The sequence below is a fragment of the Aquarana catesbeiana genome, linkage group LG08 (genome assembly GCF_042186555.1).
Source record: "Aquarana catesbeiana isolate 2022-GZ linkage group LG08, ASM4218655v1, whole genome shotgun sequence".
Classification (NCBI taxonomy): domain Eukaryota; kingdom Metazoa; phylum Chordata; class Amphibia; order Anura; family Ranidae; genus Aquarana; species Aquarana catesbeiana.
In genome coordinates, this window is record NC_133331.1 from 165040184 (window position 1) to 165067125 (window position 26942).

At 43.3% G+C, this 26942-nt stretch overlaps 1 protein-coding gene across 1 annotated transcript in view; it reads left to right on the plus strand.

The window, feature by feature from the left end:
• The window catches only part of MYOZ1 (myozenin 1), a 102647-nt gene that overhangs the window by 67822 nt on the left and 7883 nt on the right, over positions 1 to 26942 (plus strand). The window contains exon 4 of the mRNA XM_073596683.1: positions 938 to 1205. Within this exon, the coding sequence (XP_073452784.1) occupies positions 938 to 1205 (268 nt within the window). The remainder of the gene's footprint in view (positions 1 to 937; positions 1206 to 26942) is intronic.

Here is a 26942-nt window from a genome sequence, read left to right on the forward strand (position 1 = left end):
TTGTCAGCCATAACAGTGGGAGCTGGTATTGGCAGAATCTCCAGGTAAGAAAATTTGGATTAAATGCCTAGGATTTCATTTTCAATGGCACTTTCAATTGTGTTTTTTGAATAATCTTGGTTATTTAAACCCAAATGATTTTTAAAAAGTCCACTTAAAGGTTACATGCGACAGTCAAAGTGGTTGTAACCCTAAAAAAAAAAAATCCTGATCCTGCTTTAAAGGATACACACCATAGTGATTGTGCTGTGTCATTTGTCCCTCTATGTTCTAATAAACCTGGTTGATCCTGCCTGTGTCCCCCTTATGTGCTGACTACTTAAATTATGTCTGCTGATCCCTGATTACCGTGGTCAGGTTACGTGCCTCTGTCACCCCACAGTCTCTCCTCTCTCCTCTTCCCTCCCTGCTTGTCAGCTCGGGAGTCTATGTGTTATCCATCTCACCCCCATCCTTCCACTCCCACTGCTACAGCTGCAAAATTGCCATTGAGACATCCCGTAATCATCTCTCTTACAAGAAGATATAATGTGCAGTATCTGTTTTATTTTTTTTACTTATTCCTCAAAATACCTTATTTACAGCACCGCTGGGCACTCACATCACCTCCTGCCACTCTCCTCCCGGCTGCCGTCAGCGTGGAATCTCAGCCACTCCCGCTGTAGTGCTCCGATTGGGGAAGGAGAGTGTTGGCAGGTCACATGAGTGCCCAGCGGCACTGTAAAATAAGGGAATTTTGCGGAATAATTTTTTTAAAATACAGATACTGCACACTATATCTTCCTGCAAGAGATGAGATTACAGCATTTCTCAGTAGTGACTTTACAACCACTTTAATTTAACACCACTGAGCGATGGCATGAAAATAGATCTTTGACAAATAGGTACTTGGTTTTATGAGTGAACAGTCTATGATTAACTTTGGTATCTTCTGCAGGACCACTTTCAGAAGTTTATACCATCTGTTGGAGGACAGCTGGGAGTCGGAGGACAAACAGGTGTTGGTGGAGGTGGCTATGGATTATTACAAGGCAGTGGTCATCTGGTATCCAGTCTATCTGTAGGGCAGCATGGAGCTGGAGGTCAACACCCACCTGTTCCTCCACCAAAGCCAGGAAGTAAAGGTGGTGCAGGAGGCCAGCAAGGTACCAGTGGCCCTGGTGGACAAGGTGGCGTTGGAGATGCTGAGGGTTCCGGAGGCAAAGGTAATTATGTGATAATATCTCTGATATGCACTGAAAGTGATTCAACTATACACTGGTAAAACTAACATGTGACCCAAGAATATTGATTATTTAATATAACATTAGAAACATTATACTATCAACTCCCCCCAAAAAAGTCTCAAATGCTCCCTTAACCCCCCTGGCGGTATTCCCGAGTCTGGCTCGGGGTGGATTTTCAATAGCAAAAGCGGTATCCCTGAGCCAGACTCAGGATCGCATCGCAGGATCCATGTAGAGGATACTTACCTTGTCCCCTGGATCTTGAGGCGTCTCCCCGCTGTGATCGGCGAGCCGCAGTGTCTCGCTCGATTTACAGTGCCGAGCTCCGTTCCCTGCGAGCATTGCGACACACGGGGACGGAGTTCGGCGGCAAATTCAAAAAGTGAAACACACAGTACAGATACAGTATACTTTAATCTTACAGATTACAGTACTGTATCAAATAATTACACATCCCCTTTGTCCCTAGTGGTCTGCCCAGTGTCCTGCATGCAGTTTTATATTATAAAAACTGTTCTTTCTGCCTGGAAACTGGAGATTATCCGTAGCAACCAAAACTGTCCCTTTACATCAAAAGTAGACCAGCTAGAAAACAGCGATAATAAATTAGAATCATTTGCAGAATTGAGTGATAGTGATTCGTGGGGAAATCCATCACCAAACTCTAAAAGTAACAAAAGCGACAATTCTGCAACTGAGCAAATTTCAGTGTTTTTGATTTGATTACATTATTAAATAATTTTTATTATTATTATATTAATTTTTGGTATAATTATTTATAGTTATTTATTATATTATAATTTTTTATTTCATTTTTCAAACTTTATCACACCCGAGATGTCTACTAGACTCTTGTTTGGACAGATTTAAGTGAATTATTCATAAGAATTACAGACCTATAATATAAAACGCCAAATTTCTGTGCAAAATAATTGTACCACTTTCAGCACCTAAAATCTGAAATAATCATACCGCCAGGGAGGTTAATGCAGGCTACTTATGTGCACTGCGAAAAAAAAAAAAACCTTTTCAACCTGCTAATGCGGCCTATATTGTATACTACACAACTGGAATAATTGTGTGACTCTTGATAGGAGGGACCAGAATGCATCAGCTGCACTGAATTAATTTGTAAATTGTAAGCCACAAACAGATGATTTAAAGCAGAGTTCCGCCCAAAAATGAAACTTCTGGTGAAAGTGCTGGTGACCCCCTGACATGCTACATTTGGCATGTCATTTTTTTGGGGAAGGAGCGGGTACCATGTTTTTACAGGTGCCCAGTTCCCACTTCCTCCCCTGGCTCTGCGGCAACGGAAGAAAGATCACCTCTCCCCCCTCCCTCCCTGCAATCTTCTGGGACATGTCACAGGTCCCAGAAGATTGCCCAGCCATTCACGGTGCGCAGCACGGCTTGCGCATGTGCAGTGCGCACCCGGCTGTGAAGCCACAGCTGGGTGCCCATGGTTAGAATGCCAGCGCCTCAGAGAGGACGGGGAGAGAAGCGAGGCTTCCTGCACTCGTAATGCTGGACCGTGGGACAGGTGAGTGTCTGATTATTAAAAGTTAGCAGCTACACTTTTTGTAGCTGCTGACCATTAAATGGGCGGAACTTTGCTTTAAATACATTGATAGAGGTTGCTGTGCTAAAGGAAACCTGAGGAGACTGTAGGGGAGATTTACTAAAACTGGTGTACACAGAATTTGATGCAGCTGTGCATAGTAACCAATCAGCTTCTAACTTCAGCTTGTTCAATGAAGCTTTGACAGTAAAACGTAGAAGCTCATTGGATACTATGCAGAGCTGTACCAGATTCTGTGTGTGCAAGATTTAGTAAATCTTCAGAAATACATGCACATACAGCAGTTCTCAAAAGTATGCTGCTACAGACAAATATTGGGGTGTTTTGACAGGCAAAAATTTGAAAACACCAGGAAATCAGGTTACCTCCCACCTTTTACATTCATATTGACCCATAACTATAATGGGCTGCTTCCCTTACCAATTGCCCAGGAAGGATTAGGCAAACTTCAGGAAATGCTATAGCCTCAATTATCAGAATGTCCCAGCATGCAGGCATTTGGATGATGCTCCGGATATTATAGGATTCGTAAACATGTAGTGTAAATAAAAAGATTTTGTAGAACAAAATTTTGTAGAACAAAAGAGCTTACTAAAGGCAAAAAGACTGTGCACTTTGGAAAGTGCAGTTGCACACTGCAAGAGCAGTTGCTCCAGAGCTTAGTAAATGAGCAGAAGCTCTGCTGATTTTCATCAACCAATCATGTGCAAGCAAATATGCTGTTTTTTTATTTTCCTTGCATGTGGTTGGGTATTCTTTGCAAAGTGAAGCTTTACCTCATTTACTAAGCTCTGGAGCAGCTGCACTTGCAGAGTGCAATTGCACTTTCCAAGGTGCACAGTCTATTGGCCTTTAGTAAATCAACCCCATAGAGTTATAGCACATTGAAATCATATGTACATATTGTACGTCTTCCATTGTGTGCCTCATAGGTGTGCATTCCCATTGTTAATTGACTTAATTTAACTCCTTTGGGAGTGATCTGGAGTGGCGTTTGGAGGAAATCATGGAGTATAGAGACCGGAGGCGGCAAGTCTCAGAAGTGCACTGGGCACAGGAAGATTTGGAGTTTCTAGCCGTTCAGGAATGGGAGCTGGAGATCACCTACAGATGACTGCTAGACTGCTCAGCAGCAGGGCTGGGCTCCCTTTGCTTGGGACTATCAGGAAGTACCAGCCGACAGCTCTGAAATCTTGGCTGAAGAGTCGGCAATCGGGCAGAGTAACAGTGTGCTTTGCTCACCTCCACCCACAGCTATGGAAGCGGAGCTCTTATGACGGATGTGGCAAGTGCTGATAAACCTGTTTCTGCACAAGAAAAGCTTATATGGAGGAATGTGTCAGTCCAGCAGCCGGATAAGGGTACAGGAAATAGAGTAGTCGGCTCATCTCCTCAGTGGCAGCTCAAGGACCAGGGAGAGGAGGTGGTCATCCTCCCTCCCCAGCCACAGATCACAGAAAGCATTGATTTAATTGACTTTTCATCAGAGGATGTAACATTTACTAAGCTTCAAACTGAAGTGCTGGCATTGGGGCAGCGCATTGCCAACCTCTGCCAAACACCTTCAGCCGCTTTGAGGATCCAGGGAGAAGAGATAGTGAACCTCTATTCCTCGCCACCAGCTCCAGAGACTGAGGATTTAATAGACATTTCTGCTGAGAAGGAAAAACCCAGTGAGCCTTCAGCAGAAGAGCTGGCCTCAGGGCAGAACATCACTGAGCTCTGCCCAGCACAAACAGCAGCTTCAGCCCACCTGAGAGAAGAGGCAGCCGGCCTTTCTCCCACACCACTGACATGGACATAGGATTTCATACCAGCAGCATCTGTGGGGTTATAACAAACTTCTCCAGCCAAAGCACTGGCCGCAGGGAAGAGTGCTGCCCAGCCCTGCACACCCTTGTCTGCAAACCCAGCAGAAGTTCTGGCATCAGGGCAGAGTGCTACCAACCTCTGCGCAGCACTGGCAACAACTCCAGAGTTCCAGGGAGCCAGGGCAGGTGGCCCCTCTTCTCAGCGACAAGCTGATGTAGTGAAGCTCCTACTCCCAGCTGAACCGCTGGCAACAAGGGAGAATGCCGCTGGCCTCTGTCTAGCACTTACAGTGTCTCCACGGCTTCAGGGAGCCGGGACAGTCAGCCCCTCTCCCCAGCAGCAGACCGAGCCACGGAATGGTAAAGACCACCCAGCTGAAGTGCTGGCAACAGGGCAGAACGCTGCTGGCCTCTGCCTACACCTCATCTGTCTTCATGGCTCCAGGGAGCCAGGGCAGTCGGCCCCTCCAGCAGCAGACCGAGCCTCAGAACAGTAAAGACCACCCAGTTGAAGCGCTGGCAGCCAGACAGAGGATTCATGACCTTTGCCCTGCACCTAATGACAACAACCATTCCCTGCGGCCAAGAATGGAATTCATGTTGACTACCTATGTTGGTTCACTCTGCCCGACTAACGCTGGTCCAGACCAGGTGGAGGTTGGTTGTCTTGTTAGTCTACTTTGGATGGGGGAGAATTGTGACAGACCCAACCAGATACACTGCTCTTTAAGAGGTGTGTACCCTTAGAGTAGTCTTGCTTTGGATTGAAGGGCATGCTTCCCCAACACACAGACTCTGGGAACTGAAGGACCTATGTACATATTTGGGGTCTCTATGTCCAAACCAGCAATGCCTGCTTTAGATTGTGATACTCAGAGCAGATGTTAATATATTCAGCTCAAGCAACCTGATGCTGGGCGTCTCCTGCTATACTCTGTTTATTAAGGTGTTATGTGTTTATTAAGTGTGTCTCTTACATTGTGTGTCTCCTAGGTGTACATTTCCATGGTTAATTGAGTTGAATCCCCTATTTTTTCTGTCTGTTCACTAATTTGGCTAACTCTTGGAGGTTCTTATGATGGGATTAGCTTGTTTTGGCTAAATATTTGGTTTTCTTGTTCATGCAGTGACTGACCTATATTTGAAGTGTATAAAAACCTTTAATTCTGTTAAATAAACAGTCTTTCCTTTGGTTCTTATCCTAACATCTTGTCTGTGTACGATGCTTGGGGTAAAAGAGCTGGTATTAGCTCTTGGTCTGCTGGAACAGTTTGCAGGGCAGGAGGCACTGTTTGGCAGAAGCACCTCATTGGGGTGCCAAGAGGTTCCGTCACAGCATTGTTAGATAAAAAGTACACATATTTGCAAAGAATTGTAAAGGTTACTCACTGTTCTCCTTATTATATGTTAAGTTATTTTAGTCCGAGAGGTGCAAGGTTTGTTTGGTTTGTGTGCTGTCTTTTTTCTTGATACTTTATGGATTAATTTGACATATTATTTGTTTGCATGTTTCATAATAAAAAAAAATAGATTTAAAAAAAAAGGTAACTCACATACCCAGTTATCTCTCTATTGATGGTCAGATCTGTAGCATTACTAGCAAACTTTAATACTGCAGATGACTATTTTTGACCTAGGAGCAGTTCTGTGATTCACTCAATTACAAGGGTCAGAATGCCTACTAAAGTCCAAAAGACTAATCATGGGTTTCTGCCATGTTGCAATGGTTTGCAATCACCTGGTGTATGTGATTTATACAGCAAGTTAGATCAACTGCAATTTGCTAAAAAAATCTTCTAACAGTATTGTAAGTTAGATGAAGTCTTGGTAGCATGATTGGAGAATTGGCCATGTGGCAGTGACGTTACTGTTTTAACTTAAAAAAAGTGTACTTTTTCTATGCAGGCTCACTTTAATGGTTATCCCAAAACACCTTATACTTACCTTTCCTGCAATTTAATCTTAGTTGCAGTATACACAAGGCAAAGGATTCTCTCCCCACTTCCATGTGATGGCAATGGTGAGTGAATAGCCAATTGTGAAGTGAGCAAAATGTTCCCATATACTCTAAAGTATGGGGTATTTAACCTGCAGTGGTGAACTGGGTGGTGGAGGAAAGAAGGTAAGGAGAGTATAAGGTGCTGCAGGTGCCAATATTAAAGTGAACTTGTTTTTATTATTGCATAGGTAAAGCACAGGCTCACTTGAACAGGCATTTAGGCCATGGGCAGTATTATTTATTTATGTCAAAAAAGACTCTTGATTTTTCATGGAGTACTATTCTATGTCTTAATATGTTCATTTGTGGACTATTTTGAAGCTATATTAACTAAAAATTGTCCCATGTGTAATTGTATGGGTTTTTTTTTGTTTTTTTTAAAAGGTATTTTATTAGTTTTCATAATAAACATTAACAAGCAAGCCAAATACAGGGTACATACCATCCAGTTTGAAATATCAAATAACAATAATATATAACAGGCACATATCTGTATAACCAGAGGGTTAGCAAAAATTAACAGAAAACACAACATTAACAAAATAGCTGGTGATTAGAGCATTTTAGAAGAAACCTAACATTCCAATCAAAATACACAAGAATGTAGACATAGAGGATATAACAAAGAACATGTATCTATAAGCCCATGGTAGCGTACCTTCCATTCCGACCATATTCTATCAAATTTTTTTGGTCATCCTCTAGCATTATAGGTTGGACTTGATGGACTTGTGTCTTTTTTTTCAACCTCAACTACTATGTAATTATGTATAGTTCATTTTATACATGGGCAGGGCTTGATTGACCAATTCTGCCCACATTTGTAAAATGAGGGGGGGGGGTCTGATTTCTTCCAATGGAGGGCATTTGCCTTTTTTGCATAGAAAAGGACAAACTGGACCAATATCTTCCAGGCTGCACCTAATTCTTCCTCTTCCAGATCTCACAGCATTGGGTAAAGCTCATTTTGTTTCCATAAAGGTGGTAATACTTGACCAGAACTGACGTATTTTTGGACAATCCCATATCATATGAAAAAAGTTGCCTATAGCATTGTGGCACCTATAGCATTCAGAGGATTCCAACCTACCCATCTTATATAAACGGGTCGGGGTAAAATATATTCTATGTAGATAATTCAGTTGTATTACTTTATCTCTTGTAGCTCTAATGCCTGTTAACCTCCCTGGCGGTAATCCCGAGTGTGACTTGGGGTTAAATTTCAGTACCATTAGCGGTAACCTCGAGCCACACTCGGGATTGCATTGCAGAATCTTACTCGGGGTTACTTACCTTGTCACCAGGATCCTGCAATGTCCCCCCGCTGTGTCTGTGGGCTGTGTCCTCCGCCCAATGCTCTGTGTGTCGGGCTCCGTCTCTGCGAGCGTCGCAAAAGCATGGGGGCGGAGCCCGGCGGCAAATTAAAAAACTACACAAAACATAACACATACAGTACACTGTAATCTTACAGATTACATTACTGTATCAAATCATTTCACCTCCCTTTTGTCCCTAATGCTTTGTCCAGTGCCCTGCATGCAGTTTTATATTATATATAGTGTTCTTTCTGCCTGGAAACTTGAGATTGTCCATGGCAACCAAAAAGTGTTCCTTTACGTCAAAAGTGGTTTTAGACCAGCTAGAAAACAGTAATAGTAAATTAGAAAACTTGCAGAATTGAGCGATAGTGAATTGTGGGGGAATTAATTTTATTATTATTATATTATTATTTATAATAATTATAATAATTATATATAATTTATGATTTCGTATTTCAAACTTTATTATACCGGGGATGTCTACTCGACTCTTGTTTGGACAGATTTAAGTGTGTTATTACTAAGAATTACAGGCCTACAATATAAAATGCCAAATTTCTATGCAAAACAATGTACCGCTTTGAGGCGCAAAAATCTGACATAATCATACCGCCAGGGTGGTTGACTGAGCACCCAAAACCTTTTCCCAAGTCTCATCCAGCAATGTACAGTGCCTTGCAAAAGTATTCACCACCCTTGGCTTTTTACCTGTTTTGTTACATTACAGCCTTTAGTTCAATGTTTTTTTAATCTGAATTATATGTGATGGATCAGAACACAATAGTCTAAGCTGGTGAAGTAAAATTAGAAAAATATATACATAAAACTATTTTTCATAAATAAAAAACTGATAATTGTCATTTGCGTATGTATTCACCCCCTTTGTTATGAAGCCCATAAAAAGCTCTGGTGCAACCAATTACCTTCAGAAGTCACATAATTAGTGAAATGATGTCCACCTGTGTGCAATCTAAGTGTCACATGATCTGTCATTACATATACACACCTTTTTGAAAGGCCCCAGAGGCTGTAAAACCTAAGCATGAGGCACCACTAACCAAATACTGCCATGAAGACCAAGGAACTCTCAAAAGAAGTAAGGGACAATGTCGTTGAGAAGTACAAGTCAGGGTTAGGTTATAAAAAAATATCCAAATCAAAAAAACAAAATGGCACGTTTTGAGTTTTCAAAAAGGTAAGTGGGAGACTCCCAAAATGTATGGTGGAAGGAGCTCTGGTCTGATGAGAAAAAAATTGAACTTTTTGGCCATCATAGAAAACGCTATGTCTGGGCGCAAACCCAACACATGACATCACCCAAAGAACACCATCCCCACAGTAAAACATGGTGGTGGCAGCATCATGCTGTGGGGATGTTTTTCAGCAGTCGGGACTGGGAAACTGGTAAAAGTTAAGGGAAACATGGATGGTGCTAAATACAGGGATATTCTTAAACAAAACCTGTACCACTCTGTGCTAGGACGGAGGTCCACCTTCCAGCAGGACAATGACCCCAAACACACTGCTAAAGCAACACTTGTGTGGTTTAAGGGGAAACATGTAAATGTGTTGGAATGGCCTAGTCAAAGCCCAGACCTCAATCCAATAGAAAATCTGTGGTCAGACGTAAAGATTGCTGTTCACAAGCGCAAACCATCCAACTTGAAGGAGCTGGAGCAGTTTTGCAAGGAGGAATGTGCAAAAATCCCAGTGGTAAGATGTGGCAAGCTCATAGAGACTTATCCAAAGCGACCTGGAGCTCTGATAGCCGCAAAAGGTGGCTCTACAAAGTAATGACTTTAGGGGGGTGAATAGTTATGCACATTGACTTTTTCTGTTATTTTGTCCTATTTGTTGTTTGCTTCACAATAAAAAAAATCTTAAAAGTTGTGGGCATGTTCTGTACATTAAATGATGCAAACCCTCAAACAATCCATATTAATTCCAGGTTGTGAGGCAGCAAAACACGAAAAGGGGAGTGAATACTTTTGCAAGGCACTGTAGATATATCAGTTTGCCATTGATTTTTAACCTTGAGTAACCTGGTGGCAGACAAAGATAACAATAAAAGAATAATACATGGTGATCATATAATAAAGCTTCCAAAACTGAGGGCTGAAATTGGGCTGCCACCGCGTGTCTTAGATAGAGTGTTGCAGATAGGAGAAGAAATAGGTGTTAGGGACACCAAGTTCAGCCCTCAGGGTCAGAAATCATTTAAAGGTCCCAGAAGAAAATAGCTGTTGAGCATACTTTAGTCCAACGCGAGCCAGCGGTGCACGTCAGGTAGATGAGCAAGTTCAGCCAAGTTATTATTGAACCACAAGGGGGCGTTTGGTGAGGAAGTTAAAGGGGAGGCTTTTAGTTTCCGACTGCATATATAAAAAAGATAGCTTTGGGACCTCTGCCCCCTTAATAGGATGAGGTCTATCCCTTTAAAGTAGGTTAATCAAAACTTCATAGGAATGCATAATGGCTGCCTGTGCCACCACTGAGGCATTATCTATGTCAGAAAAACAACAGCTATGTATGTGTGTCAGCTGAGTGGCCAAGTAATAAGACTGAAAATCAGGCAACTTATAAAAACAGTGAAGGGCGCAACAATAGTGCAATAAAACAAATGAATATAAAATATAAATAACTATGGTACAAATAAATAAAGTTCATATTTCATCCAACATTGCTATTGAAAGAAACAGTGAATCTTCTTAAAGGTGTTCCAATCACTGTGATTAAAATGTGCAAATACTGCAAATAAAGTGCTTCACCTGAAGTGATAAGTCAAAGCACTCACCAGATATTAATGGCCACAGAGTGACCCTCAGGCATATAAAAGCCCAGATGCACCCGAATCTCAAGCCAGTACAGCAATGGGACTATGTGTAAACTGCTTCAATTGAGCTCTTCCACAACATCTGTAAATGGTGGCTCCTCATAAAAAGCCACAGAAAGGCACAGATAGTGTAACAAAGTCTTTATTATATAAAGCACACTTACAAATCCATGGGGTAGGATGTAAGGTACAGATGAAACGGTCTGCAGCTATGGAGGAAAGCAGAATCCGGTCCGGCATCTAGCGAGTGTGTGTGACACTCGATGTGCATCTCGGCGTGCGTCCCAGCTGTATACAGGAATAGAGGACTCGTCAAAGGTAACCTCGGATGAGAGATATCCATCTGGTCTTTTATATGCCTGAGGGTCACTCTGTGGCCATTAATATCTGGTGAGCGCTTTGACTTATCACTTTGGGTGAAGCACTTTATTTGCAGTATTTGCACGTTTTAATCACGGTGATTGGAACACCTTTAAGAAGATTCACTGTTTCTTTCGATAGCAATGTTGGATAAAACATGAACTTTATTTATTTGCACCATAGTTATTTATGTTTTATATTCATTTGTTTTATTGCACTATTGTTGCGCTCTTCACTGTTTTTATAATTTGTTCATTAGTATATTACTAATTTTAGGAGCAGCATCAGATTGTTTAGTGCTTGTTTAGTATTTGGCACCATTTCCATTATTATATATATATTTTTGAAAATCAGGCAACGCCAAGCCTCCTCTCTGCACCGGAAGTTGTAACGTTTCTAGGAAAATTCTAGGGGCCCTGAGGCCCCTAGAGGCCCAGAGAAATTTTGTTTGCACAAATAAACCAGAGCATGCCAAAATATATATATGAACATGGGCACAAAGATCATTTTAAATGGGGCTATCCTACGCAGCACATTTATGGGGAGTTTAACCCAAGTATTCATTATACAGTAAGTATACAGTGAGTACGCCCCTCACATTTTTGTAAATATTTTATTATATCTTTTCATGTGACAACACTGAAGAAATGACACTTTGCTACAATGTAAAGTAGTGAATGTACAGCTTGTATAACAGTGTAAATTTGCTGTTCCCTCAAAATAACTCAACACACAGTCATTAATGTCTAAACCGCTGGCAACAAAAGTGAGTACACTCCTAAGTGAAAATGTCCAAAATGGGCCCAATTAGCCATATTTCCTCCCCGGTGTCATGTGACTCATTAGTGTTACAAGTTCTCAGGTGTGAATGGGAAGCCGGTGTGTTAAATTTGGTGTTATCGCTCTCACTCTCTCATACTGGTCACTCGAAGTTCAACATGGCACCTCATGGCAAAGAACTCTCTGAGGATCTGAAAAAAAAATTGTTGCTCTCCATAAAGATGGCCCAGGCTATATAAAGATTGCCAAGACCCTGAAACCGAGCTGCAGTACGGTGACCAAGACCATACAGCAGTTTAACAGGACAGATTTGACTCAGACAAGACCTCTCCATGGTCAACCAAAGAAGTTGCGTGCACATGCTCAGCTTCATATCCAGAGGTTGTCTTTGGGAAATAGACGTATGAGTGCTGCCAGCATTGTTGCAAAGGTTGAAGGGGTGGGGGTCAGCCTGTCAGTGCTCAGACCATACCCCGCACACTGCATTAAAATGGTATGCATAGCTGTTGTCCCAGAAGAAAGCCTCTTCTAATGATGATGCACAAGAAAGCCCGCAAACAGTTTGCTGAAGACAAGCAGACTAAGGACATGGATTATTGGAACCATGTCCTGTGGTCTGATGAGACTAAGATAAACTTATTTGGTTCAGATGGTGTCAAGCGTGTGTCGCCGGCAACCAGGTGAGGACTAAAAAGACAAGTGTGTCTTGACTACAGTCAAGCATGGTGGTGGGAGTGTCATGGTCTGGGGCTGCATTAGTGCTGCCGGCACTGAGGTGCTACAGTTCATTGAGGGAACCATGAATGCCAACATGTACTGTGACATACTGAAGCAGAGCATGATCCCCTCCCTTCGGAGAATGGACCACAGAGTAGTAATCCAACATGATAACGACCCCAAACACACCTCCAAGATGACCACTGCCTTGCTAAAGAAGCTTAGGGTAAAGGTAATGGACTGGCCAAGCATGTCTCCAGACCTAAACCATATTGAGCATCTGTGGGGCATCCTGAAACGGAGGGTGGAGGAGCGCAAGGTCTCTAACATCCACCAGCTCCGTGATGTTGTCAGGGAGGAGTGGAAGAGGACTCCAGTGGCAACCTGTGAAGCTCTGGTGAAGTCCACGCCCAAGAGGGTTAAGGCAGTGCTGGAAAATAATGATGGCCACAAAAAATATTGACACTTTGGGACCAATTTGGACATTTCCACTTAGGGGTGTACTGACTTTTGTTGCCAGCGGTTTAGACATTAATGGCTATGTGTTGAGTTATTTGGAGGGAACAGCAAATTTACACGGTTATACAAGCTGTACACTCACTACTTTACATTGTAGCAAAGTGTCATTTTTCAGTGTTGTCACATGAAAAGATATAATAAAATATTTACAAAAATGTGAAGGGTGTACTCACTTTTGTGAGATACTGTACGTTGTTTTCTATATAGGTACTCAAGGATAGCTGTACCTCAATACCTAAATAGCAAAATTTAGAGACAACTTGAAGTGGTATGGAAGGAGGGAGTACTGGATTGAATAAGGGGTCTAAAGGGAAAACACTAGATTTGCTCCAGTTGACTTTGAAGCCTGAGAAGGTCCCAAATTGTGATATAACCTGTAAGGCCGTAATAAGGGAGTCCGCTTCGTCCGCCAGGTACAAGAGCATGTCATCAGTGTATAAGGAAGTTTTTTGTGTTTGTATGTTTAAATGGAAATATCAAAACCACAAATTCTCTGCGCTTAGGACAGAAAAAGGAAAGAAAGGAGGAAAGAAAAAAAGGGGGGAAGGTAGGGATGATAAAAAAGGCGAAGGGAAAGGGAAAGAAAAGGGAAGAAGAAGAAAAAAGAAAAAAGAAGGACTAAGGAAAAGGTGTGCTGCCTCCCCTAATTTAGACCCTCGAAGGGCTAACAGATGTATCAAAGTGTAGATGGGGGTTATGGTGCTCCCTTGTGGGGGGTATATAAGTAATTACAGTGATTGACTAAAGAAAATAAAGTGAATATTAACATACCATACGCAAAAAGTAAATTAGTGCAACAAATCTCAATGCTCATACATTGATTAATACCATCACAAAATTAAAAATGTGAAAAAATGGAAAAAAATATATATAACATCCCATCCGCATATAATGGGTAAGTGTGAAGTATTAATCAGTTACAAGTGCTAACCATTAGTTATATATATAATGCATGTGCAACTCTGTAATTAGTCCAACGTGTTTCCAAAAGTAGATGACAAATGCAAGCCAGTAGGAGAAACTGATAGTAGAAAAAAAAAAAAAAAAAATCCAAAAAGTCTAATCAAAAGTTGAATATTCAAAAACAAAGTTCCAACTTCATTGGTGACTGTGGTGCCCACAAAGAAGGATATCCATGACTTCTGTGCTCCCCCTTTTGGCTCCCCACTCACCGGCTCCCAATACCCCTGCAGGGGTGACAGACACTATAAGATTCCAATGCCTTCCTCTTGGATGGTATCCCGTGGTTGCTGAAATATGGTTATCCTCTGTCCCAGGGTTCCCAGGTCAATCATCCATACACCTTCCACCACCACGTCCAAGAAGGGGAATCGCCAGAGAAAAAATCCTCATAAGAAAAGATATCACTTCATAGTGTAGTATAAATTAAAAAAGGCTTTATTAAAATGAACTAATCCCCATGTGGGAACAAGAATAAAAAACCGCAAACACTACACCATGGGTGAAGCCGATACCAGGAAGAGCTATCCCGCAGCGTGCGGTCCAGCTGCGTTCCAGGCTCGCTAGCTCCGTACCCGGAAATGACGTAAGTGCGTAGCCCCGCCTTATGCGTTTTTCGTCATCTACGTTATCAAAGGCGGAGCACAGAAGTCACGGATATCCTTCTTTGTGGGCACCACAGTCACCAATGAAGTTGGAACTTTGTTTTTGAATATTCAACTTTTGATTAGACTTTTTGGATTTTTTTTTTTTTTTTTTTCTACTATCAGTTTCTCCTACTGGCTTGCATTTGTCATCTACTTTTGGAAACACGTTGGACTAATTACAGAGTTGCACATGCAATTATATATATAACTAATGGTTAGCACTTGTAACTGATTAATACTTCACACTTACCCATTATATGCGGATGGGATGTTATATATATTTTTTTCCATTTTTTCACATTTTTAATTTTGTGATGGTATTAATCAATGTATGAGCATTGAGATTTGTTGCACTAATTTACTTTTTGCGTATGGTATGTTAATATTCACTTTATTTTCTTTAGTCAATCACTGTAATTACTTATATACCCCCCACAAGGGAGCGCCATAACCCCCATCTACACTTTGTTAAATGGAAATATAGTAAATAAATGAGAAGAATCCTCTAAATTGTGCAGGTATATTCTACAATCAGTCTATTTCCATTTATGATACTTTATGCTTCATGTTTTATTACTTTTGGCCATCACAGATTAGACCATCATAGTTTAAAATGGTGACAGAACCTAAGTGTATTAATAATTCTCTCATCATGGTATCAGTTAAGCATAGCATTCAGCTGGGTGATGGACCCAAAGCAGCATAATCGCAGTTGGAATTCTGAAATACACAATACAAGTTTGTATTTCCCTTTGCAATATGATATTCTAATTCATTTTTAAATTAGGAGTTTAACCTAGTATTTGCCAATCACTTCTTTTAGTAGAAAAAGTCATTTTGAATTTGCTCGAGTAGCTGCTTGGAATTACCCATGATGTAAGTATTACATCAGTAATTACTACTTACATTTAACTGTGTGACACATTTTATAAAGACAGGCTTGGATCACACAGGAAAAAGTAACACAAAGTTTCTTGCTTCAGGTTGATAATGGAAGTTTCCTAGTTGTTAAAGAAGATAAAACACACTGGTGGTTATTTACTAAAGGCAAATCCACTTTGCACTACAAGTGCACTGCAAGTGCACTTGAAAGTGCACTGAAAATGCACTTGGAAGTGCAGTCGCTGTAGATCCGAGGGGGAAATGCAAGGAGAATAAAAAACAACATTTTAGCTTGCATATGATTGGATGATAAAATCAGCAGAGCTTCCCCTCATTTCAGATCTACCCCTCAGATTTACACTGACTGCACTTCCAAGTGCACTTGCAGTGCACTTGTAGTGCAAAGTGGATTTGCCTTTCGTAAATAACCCCCATGGTGTGATCTATAATACAATTTTAATCTACTATTGAACCGGATCAAAATAACCAGATTTTAGTTCTAACTGTTTAACTTTTACTAGATGAGACAAAGCTAAAAGAGACATCTTATTTTTTTAGCCCTTGTACCTGATTTACACCCAGCATACTCAACCTTCAACACTACTTGTAACTTTGTTTTCATGTTGTTTGTATCTACAACCCAACTCACAGAGTTTGCAACCTCAGTTTTACCCAAGAGAAGCTCTTATCGCTGCTAGATTATAAGAAACTTCCATGTTACAACAGTCTCCTCATGCTGTAGGAGACTGACATGTTAGAGGAGCAAGCATGTTACAAGACACCCTCACGTTAGAGACTACTGCAATATTACAGGGTGACTGAAGAGTCTACCATCGAAGGACCATTGAAATAACTGTACTCCAGGAGCTCAGTAAAAAAATCAGTTGTAAATCTATAGATAGGTGATATATATGCCTTGTTCAACTTAACCCATTATAAGACAACAACTCTAAATAGTAAGTTAATTCCTGGAGTTCTACTTTAATTACTACTTCTAAATTACAAGAACCCACTGGAGACTGCTTTCAAGTTATAACCTACTAACTATGAGCAAAAGACAAACTTTCTGATGGGCTTTGCATGTTAAAGCATATGTTAAAGGGAAAAAAAAAACAACATTTTTTTTTTTTTGTACATCTGTTCAATACATACACATGTCCCTTAAAACAGTGGTTCTCAACCTCAGTCTTCAAGTACCCCCAACGACCATGTTTTGGGAACTTCCCTTAGATAAAATAGCTCCTATAAATTCCATGTCATTGATATTGATTTAAAGCAGCTGTGCAAGGTAAAGGAAAACCTGAAAACATAACCCATTGGGGGTACTTGAGGATTGAGGTTGAGAACCACTGTCTTAAAATATAATGCAAGTACAGAATAACGTTAACTATATAAATATAGTGTGCTTCTACCTTTTTGACAAACAAAAGACTAAAATTCTAAGCACCTGGTGTGAATGCCTAGTTAATTTTTGATGGATTACAAAGAAAACATCCCTTTTTTCATCCCCCCCCCCTTCATATCTCAATAACCACACATTGTGCACAAAAATGTTTTAACTTACAACATTTCTGGCAGAATCAACAGGTATTTTTGTGCTTGTATCAAAAAGATGAAAGAAAATGCTTTCAATGATATACAAAATACTGTAAAGGCTGACATTTAAAAATCAGGTATCAGTTACCAGTGCCTGGAGTCTAGTACTGTTTTCCCACGGCTTTTTCTCCTTAACAATGCGTGCCATTGGCGCCACTGTCTTGGATAGGGATGAGCTTCGTGTTCGAGTCGAACCCATGTTCGACTCGAACATCGGCTGTTCGATCGTTCGCCGAATTGCGAATGTTATGGGCCGTTCGCGCTAAATTCGTGTGGCGCGTCACGGCCCATAATTCACTGCGGCATCGCAGTGCATTGCTGGCTGATGATTGGCCAAGCATGCACTATGACCCGCATGCTTGGCCAATCACAGCGCCGTCAGTAGAGAGAGCTGTAATTGGCCAAAGCCAGGGTGGCTTTGGCCAATTATGGCTCAGGGGATTTAGTACACACCCCACACTATATAAGGCCGCCTGCACGGCGGCCCTGTGTAGTGTGTGTTCCGGTGTGCTGAGAGATAGAGAGAGAGAGAGACAGTGTCATTTGATTTGAGTTAGATAGATTAGGCAGAACAGTCAGTCAGTTAGCTGCACTTACAGTGTATTGTGTATATATATGCATCCCAGGTGTTGCATATATATATATACACTGTATTCAGTTTAGCTAGATCCGTTCCTGTTATCTTCTATCTAGACTATTTACATTTAATGCAGTGCGTTCTGCTCACAGTGTTCAGCTAGATCCGTTCCTGCTATTTACATTTAGTGCAGTGCGTCCTGCTCACAGTGTTCAGCTAGATCCGTTCCTGTTATCTTCTAGACTATTTACATTTAGTGCAGTGCGTCCTGCTCACAGTGTTCAGCTAGATCCGTTCCTGCAATTTACATTTAGTGCAGTGCGTCCTGCTCACAGTGTTCAGCTAGATCCGTTCCTGCTATTTACATTTAGTGCAGTGCGTCCTGCTCACAGTGTTCAGCTAGATCCGTTCCTGCTATTTACATTTAGTGCAGTGCGTCCTGCTCACAGTGTTCAGCTAGATCCGTTCCTGCTATTTACATTTAGTGCAGTGCGTCCTGCTCACAGTGTTCAGCTAGATCCGTTCCTGCTATTTACATTTAGTGCAGTGCGTCCTGCTCACAGTGTTCAGCTAGATCCGTTCCTGTTATCTTCTAGACTATTTACATTTAGTGCAGTGCGTCTTGCTCACAGTGTTCAGCTAGATCCGTTCCTGCTATTTACATTTAGTGCAGTGCGTCCTGCTCACAGTGTTCAGCTAGATCCGTTCCTGTTATCTTCTAGACTATTTACATTTAGTGCAGTGCGTCCTGCTCACAGTGTTCAGCTAGATCCGTTCCTGTTATCTTCTAGACTATTTACATTTAGTGCAGTGCGTCCTGCTCACAGTGTTCAGCTAGATCCGTTCCTGTTATCTTCTAGACTATTTACATTTAGTGCAGTGCGTCCTGCTCACAGTGTTCAGCTAGATCCGTTCCTGTTATCTTCTAGACTATTTACATTTAGTGCAGTGCGTCCTGCTCACAGTGTTCAGCTAGATCCGTTCCTGTTAAATTCCTACTGACAGGCAGGCTTGTCTGGTTACAGTATATAAAGCTACCTGAAGAAAATTACAGGTGTTCTATTTGATCCTATTAGTACCACGGACAGGCAGCTAGACTATTTACATTTAGTACAGTGCGTCCTGCTCACAGTGTTCAGCTAGATCCGTTCCTGTTATCTTCCTACTGACAGGCAGGCTTGTCTGGTTACAGTATATAAAGCTACCTGAAGAAAATTACAGGTGTTCTATTTGATCCTATTAGTACCACGGTCAGGCAGCTAGACTATTTACATTTAGTACAGTGTGTCCTGCTCACAGTGTACAGCTAGATCCGTTCCTGTTATCTTCCTACTGACAGGCAGGCTTGTCTGGTTACAGTATATAAAGCTACCTGAAGAAAATTACAGGTGTTCTATTTGATCCTATTAGTACCACGGTCAGGCAGCTAGACTATTTACATTTAGTACAGTGCGTCCTGCTCACAGTGTTCAGCTAGATCCGTTCCTGTTATCTTCCTACTGACAGGCAGGCTTGTCTGGTTACAGTATATAAAGCTACTTGAAGAAAATTACAGGTGTTCTATTTGATCCTATTAGTACCACGGTCAGGCAGCTAGACTATTTACATTTAGTACAGTGCGTCCTGCTCACAGTGTACAGCTAGATCCGTTCCTGTTATCTTCCTACTGACAGGCAGGCTTGTCTGGTTACAGTATATAAAGCTACCTGAAGAAAATTACAGGTGTTCTATTTGATCCTATTAGTACCACGGTCAGGCAGCTAGACTATTTACATTTAGTACAGTGCGTCCTGCTCACAGTGTTCAGCTAGATCCGTTCCTGTTATCTTCCTACTGACAGGCAGGCTTGTCTGGTTACAGTATATAAAGCTACTTGAAGAAAATTACAGGTGTTCTATCCCAGCTTAGTGCAGCTACAGGCCATTAGTATGTCTGGAAGGCCAAGAAGGAGAGGCAGACAGTCACAAGCCAATAAGAGAGGGCAAGCAGGCTCTGTGTCTAGTGCTGGTCGTGGAGACGGTGCATCCTCATCAGCACGTGGCCATGGGACACGCTTGGCCTTTTTTTCGGCAGCTGGCCGTGTTGAGCCGCAACATGCGGAAGACTTGGTCGAGTGGATGACCAAGCCGTCCTCATCCTCCTCATCCTCTCTCACCCATGCCCAGGGTGCTTTGTCTGGCAAAGCAGCGGCCTCTTCCCTCAGCTCAATGTCATCAGTGACTCCTTCCCTAGCTCCACCATGTCCTCATGAGGATTCCCTCGAACTGTTTGACCACAGTGTTGGGTACATGCTCCAGGAGGATGCCCAGCGTTTGGAAGGCTCTGATGACGATACTGAGCTCGATGAAGGCAGTAACATGAGCACGGACAGAGGGGGTGCCCAAGAAGGACAGCAATCTGGCAGTCATGCTCCCCCTGCTGCAGCATACTGCCAGGTTTGCTCCAGTGATGAGGAGGGAGGGGATGATGAGGTCACTGACTCAACGTGGGTGCCTGATAGGAGAGAGGAGGAGGAGGAGGAGGAGGAGGAGGAGGCGGCAGCACATCACCAACGAGGCAGGATGCCCTCCAGGGGCCAGCCTAAGGGCAGCACATTGACTGCATCACACCCCAAAGCTCCACATGTGCAGGGCGCTGCAGTCTCTGCGCGTTATTCAAAAAGTTCTTTGGTGTGGGCCTTTTTTGAGACGAGTGCATCAGATCGCACCGCTGCTATTTGCAACATATGTCTCAAGCGTATCTCGCGTGGCCAAAACATCTCCCGCTTGGGTACCACATGCTTGACCAGACATATGTTGACCTGCCATGCAGTTCGTTGGCAAGCGTATCTAAAAGACCCACACCAAAGAACAAAGAAGATCTCTCCTTGCTCCTCATCAGCTGAGATTTCCAACCCCACTAGACCTTCAGTCCTCTCTGAGACCTGCAGTGAGAGGAATGAAGGTGTAGAATTAGGTGTGTCACAGCCAAGTACTTGTGGGCAATCTGCTTTTGGTACACCGACGTCAGATTGTACCAGGCAAATTTCCCTGCCCCAGCTGCTGCACCGCCGAAAGAAGTTTGCTCCCAGCCATCCACATGCCCAGCGGTTGAATGCTAGCTTGGCAAAATTGCTAGCACTTCAACTGCTGCCTTTTCAGTTGGTAGACTCTGCCCCCTTCCGTGAGTTTGTGGAATGTGCGGTTCCTCAGTGGCAGGTACCCAAACGCCACTTTTTCTCACGGAAGGCGATTCCGGCTCTCTACCGGCATGTGGAAGGCAATGTCCATGCCTCGCTGGACAGGGCGGTCAGCGGTAAGGTGCATATTACCGCTGACTCATGGTCCAGCAGGCATGGACAGGGACGTTACCTAAGTTTCACGGCGCATTGGGTGACTCTGCTGGCAGCTGGGAAGGATGCAGGACAAGGTGCAGTAGTGTTGGAGGTTGTTCCGCCACCACGCCTCCAAAATGCTGATTGTGACACACCTCTCTCCTCCACCCCCTCCTCTTCTTCTTCCTCCATGGCCTCTTCCTCGGAACCAGCGGTGCTCCGTAGGCGTTCAAGGGGCTACGCAAGTACACAGGCCAAAAGATGCCATGCGGTGCTTGAGCTGGTGTGCTTGGGGGACAGGAGCCACACTGGGGCAGAGGTTCTGTCAGCTCTGCAGGGGCAGGTTCAGAGGTGGTTGACGCCACGCCAACTTAAGGCAGGAATGGTGGTTTGCGACAATGGCACCAACCTCCTCTCTGCCCTCCGACAGGGACAAATGACCCATGTGCCCTGTTTGGCTCACGTCCTTAACTTGGTGGTGCAGCGGTTCTTGGGCAGGTACCAGGGCTTACAGGATGTCCTGAGGCAGGCCAGGAAAGTCTGTGTGCATTTCCGCCGGTCATATAATGCCAGTGCTCGGCTGACGGACCTCCAAAAGGAGTTTAACCTGCCCAAGAACCGCCTAATCTGTGACATGCCCACCAGGTGGAACTCAACGTTGGCCATGCTGCAGCGGCTGCACACGCAGCAGAGGGCCATCAATGAGTACCTGTGCGACTATGGCACCAGGACAGGGTCAGGGGAGCTTGTTTTTTTTTCCCCACGCCAGTGGGCCATGATCAGGGATGCATGCACTGTCCTGTCACCATTCGAGGAGGCCACGAGGATGGTGAGCAGTGACAGTGCATGCATCAGTGACACTGTCCCCCTTGTCCACCTGTTGGAGCACACGCTGCGTGGAATAATGGACAGGGCACTTGAGGCAGAACAGAGGCAGGAAGAGGAGGACTTCCTTAGCTCTCAAGGCCCCCTTTATCCAGACAGTGTTCCTGCGTGCCCGCCGATCACACAGGAAGAGGACGAGGAGGAAGAGGAGGAGGAGGAAGATTGTGTCAGTATGGAGGTGGAGCCTGGCACTCAGCATCAGCAGCAGTCTTTAAGGGATCAGTCCCAAGAAACACATGGACTTGTACGTGGCTGGGAGGAGGTGGCTGCGGACCATGTCGTTCTTAGTGACCCAGAGGACTCCGGACCGAATGCCTCAGCAAACCTACGCTGCATGGCCTCCCTGATCCTGCAAAGCCTGCGTAAGGATCCTCGTATTCGTGGTATCAAGGAGAAGGACCAATACTGGCTGGCAACCCTCCTTGATCCACGTTACAAGGGTAAGGTTGCGGACCTTATCTTGCCATCGCAGAGGGAGCAGAGGATGAAACATCTTCGGGAGGCCTTGCAGAAAGGTCTGTGCAACGCGTTCCCAGAGACTGGGAGGTTACAAACTCCTGTTTCTGGACAACGTGTTGCTGAGGCTTCGGTCAGTCAAAGAAGGAGCGGTGGAGAAGGTGGCCGTCTGACCGATGCGTTCAGACAATTTTTTGGTCCGCAGCCCCAAGGTATGATCGGTTCCAGCAACCATCGCCAGCGTCTGTTTTACATGGTGCAGGAATACCTAGGGGCAAGATCAGACTTGGACACCTTTCCCACCGAAAATCCTCTGGGTTACTGGGTCTTGAGGATGGATCACTGGCCAGAGCTTGCACAGTATGCAATTGAGCTACTGGCCTGTCCTGCATCCAGCGTTCTTTCGGAACGCACATTCAGTGCTGCTGGAGGCGTGGTAACCGATCACAGGGTGCGTCTGTCCACCGACTCGGTCGATCGGCTGACCTTCATAAAAATGAATGAGTCTTGGATCACCACCAGCTACCAAGCACCTGATGCTGATGTAACCGAATAATTTTTTTTGAAATCTCAGATCCCTTCAAAGACTGCCTATGCTGATGCTGAGTGACTATCCCTGAGTAATTATCCTCTTCCTCCTCAATCATCACGCTGATAGCTTGTAAGAACATTTTTGGTTCTGGGCGCCACCACCAGTGCCTAAGGCACAATTTTTCTGCCCCTGTCTAACAGGGGCGTGAAATTACAATTTTTGATGCAATACTTTGCAGCAGGGCTCGTTCCTGCGTTCCAACTAGAGTGTCTGTGAGGGGTTGCAGTGTTGTGGCACCAGCACCAGTGCCTAAGGCCCAATTTTTCTGCCCCTGTCTAACAGGGGCGTGTAATTACAATTTTTGAAGCAATACTTTGCAGCAGGGCTCGTTCCTGCGTTCCAACTAGAGTGTCTGTGAGGGGTTGCAGTGTTGTGGCACCAGCACCAGTGCCTAAGGCCTAATTTTTCAGCTCCTGTTCAACAGGGGCATGTAATTACAATTCTTGATCTAATATTTCACAGCAGGGCCCTGTGAGGGCTTACAGTGTTGTGGCCACAGCAACACCTAAGGCCCAAATTTCTGCTGAGTATATAGGGCAGGACCCTACTTTCAAACATCTAACTTACAAACGACTCCTACTTGCAAACGGAAGGAGACAACAGGAAGTGAGATGAAATCTACCCCTAGGAAGGGAAATTCTCTCCTGTAAGAGTTAATATGGGAAAACAATTTCTCCTTTCCACTGATGCTTTCCAATCCTTGTTCCACAAAAAAACCCAAATTTTCAAAAAACATTTTTCATTGGGACAAAAAAGTGAGGTGAAATCTTCTGAAGAGGAGGAAAGACAGCAAAACAAATGTCACAGGGGTGATAACCCTTCCCTATGTTTTCCAAAAAGCTTAGAAAAGATTTTTTGGCTGGAGCTAAACACGTTAAAAATGTTCAAAATTACAAACAGATTCTACTTAACAACAAACCTGCAGTCCCTGTCTTGTTTGCACCGCCTGTATACTGCTGTTCAGAGTATATAGGGCCTGGTGGCCCCACACCTTTCCTTATTTTAATTTGGGTGCGGGGTTCCCCTTAATATCCATACAAGACCCAAAGGGCCTGGTAATGGACTGGGGGGTACCTATGCCGTTTGTCTCACTGATTTTCATCCATATTGCCATGACCCGACATGACATTAAACCCGCAAGCAGTTTTAAATGAGATTTTTTCCTTTAAAAATGACATTTGGTGCAGGGACTGTTCTAAACATGGGAAACACGCGTCACTTTACAGGCATACTATAGACACCCCCCAGGTACGATATTTAAAGGAATATTTCACTTTTTTTTTTTTTACTTTAAGCATCATTAAAATCACTGCTCCCGAAAAAACGGCCGTTTTTAAAAGTTTTTTTTGCATTGATACATGTCCCCTGGGGTAGGACCCGGGTCCCCAAACCCTTTTTAGGACAATACCATGCAAATTAGCCTTTAAAATGAGCACTTTTGATTTAGAACGTTCGAGTCCCATAGACGTCAATGGGGTTCTAACGTTCGTGCGAACTTTTGGTCCGTTCGCGGGTTCTGGTGCGAACCGATATCAACAACAGAAAGAGGAGACAAGGGAGTCCCCAGAAAGCAAAAAAGGGGAATGGTCAACTACGGCTTATGGTACAAAAATGCAAAAAGGCTTTATTAAGGGTAGGGGGGGTGGGGGTATTTACATATACAAAAATTCCAAATATATGTAGGATAAACAATGTATCTAAATAACACAGTCCGTCTCACTACACTAAACCAAAATTAAAAACCATGCTGCAACATTGATGAATAAAACTGCAGAGCGTGCCTGCAGGCCAAAAACGCATGCAGTGTCCATTTGAATCCAAAGAAAAAAGTATTGCACCAAACATTACATAGAGTAAGCTACTGATGGGATATCAAGTCTTATGTGGTCTAGTATTAACTGTGCATCAGATTGAGCAGTACTGAGAAAAATAAAAAAAAAAAAAAATAAAAAAAACCCACATATATCCACATAGACAGGACCTTACATAGCTGAATTAGGTGGGGTTTTTTTAAAAAAAAAAAAAAAAACCTCTATTAGAAGGAAATCCTCCACAAGCAGCTTCCAACCTCAGTGCACTAAATGTGTGTTTACACCAGTTGTTTTGGAAATGGAAAGACCAGCGTTCCTGTTACTAGGTATGTCCAGTGCACAAACACTATTTCCTCAATGCAGCATAAAAGGAGCAAAGGACAAACCACTCCAAAGAAAGGGCTTAGTCTCTTTTCCAATCTAGACCAGGATGATATTTTCACAGTTCATCAGTTTCAAGTGTGTCAATCCATGCAGGAGGGTGAATGGCAAACAGATGCAAAGACTATTGATAAGCAGGTAAGGAGGGAAAGAGAAACTGCCCATTGGGCTCTCACCTCTTTCAAGTACTGGGGATGTCCTCAGACTCTGCTGTCTTGCTGTTTGGCATGGAGCGGCTCACAGTCAGTTCAGAGCAACATTCCGTGTGTAGTCACAGCACACCATTCTCCTCAATAGTAGACACTGCATACTGTGTGATCACATGACCGGTCACATGGTTAGGAAGAGACCAGGAACCAGGAACTTTGCATTCAATTGCTGATGCGGAATTAGCTTGTGAAGTATGGTGCTGTATGCAAATCACAGGGAAACCCTTTTACATTGCTGGAAAAGGAAGCATGTTGAAGGCCTGCTGACAAGCCCTGCAGGGGCTGCGTTGACGTTTCGTACGCCTCCGCGTACTTCTTCAGAACAATTTGGCATTGAATTAAGGTTGATTTAAATAGGGAACACTGTCCAATCAGATCAAACCATGCCAAATAGCTATTTTCTGCCATCTTGTGGTCACATCAGGTAATGCAGTGGAAAAAAGGTGCCAATCAGTTGCTCAAACAAAAAAGTACTTATTTGCAAGGGGGGAGAAAGAAATACAATCTCACATATCACCAGGCATCAAGTAAAGAGCGCAATAGACATTGTAATAAATTTCCTCATAAGGTGGAATGGCCCTCATGGTCAGAAATAAATTCTATCAAAAACAACCAAAACAAGAGATCAGCCGGGGAGCCTTTATAAAACATTTCAAACCTAATGTTTATGGTTCAAGAAAGACACTCAGGCTTAGTTCGTGGTTCAAGCCATTAGGTTGAAGAGTACCAAGCCTGAATATCCATTTTTTCTCTTTGCGTAGGAGTACCCTGTCAAAGTCACCCCTACGGTCTGTCAGAGAAAGGGCATAAAAGCCCTTTACCCTCAGACCTGTGGTTTTGCCCTGATGAAAATCCAAAAAGTGTTGAGCCACTGAAGTTTCTTCCTTTAGCCTGATACTCTTCAGGTGTTCCCCGAATCTAACACGCAGCTGTCTCTTAGTTTTGCCTACATACAATTTATGACATGGGCATTCGAGAACATAGAGTATTCTAGTTGTGGCACAGTTAATGAAAGACCGAATCTCAAATTGTTGACTACCATCCGAATTTCTAAAGGTTTTTGAGCGGTCCACATACTTACATGTGCCACAGTGGCCACACGGAAACATGCCGTTGACCCGAGGCATATCAGTGAGCCAACTTCTATTTGAGGGCCGTACAAACTCAGATTGCACCAGCATGTCATTGAGGTTTTGGGCTCGTTTAGCAACCATTGACGGTCTCTCACCGATAATTTGCCTCGACCCAACAGCCCGCAACAGTATGTGCCAATGTTTTGAGAGGATTGTATTAACCTGGTGCCACTGGGACCCATAGGGGGTGATAAATCTCACCAGTCCCTCAGTCTCCTGTTGTGTCTTTTTCTGGGGTAAGAGGAGGTCAGCTCTCCTCTTATGTCCTGCGATGCTCATTGCTCGCTTGAGGGTACGGTGGGGGTATCCCCTTTCCCTGAATCTCTGGTAGAGTTGTTTAGATTCGGAAAAGTA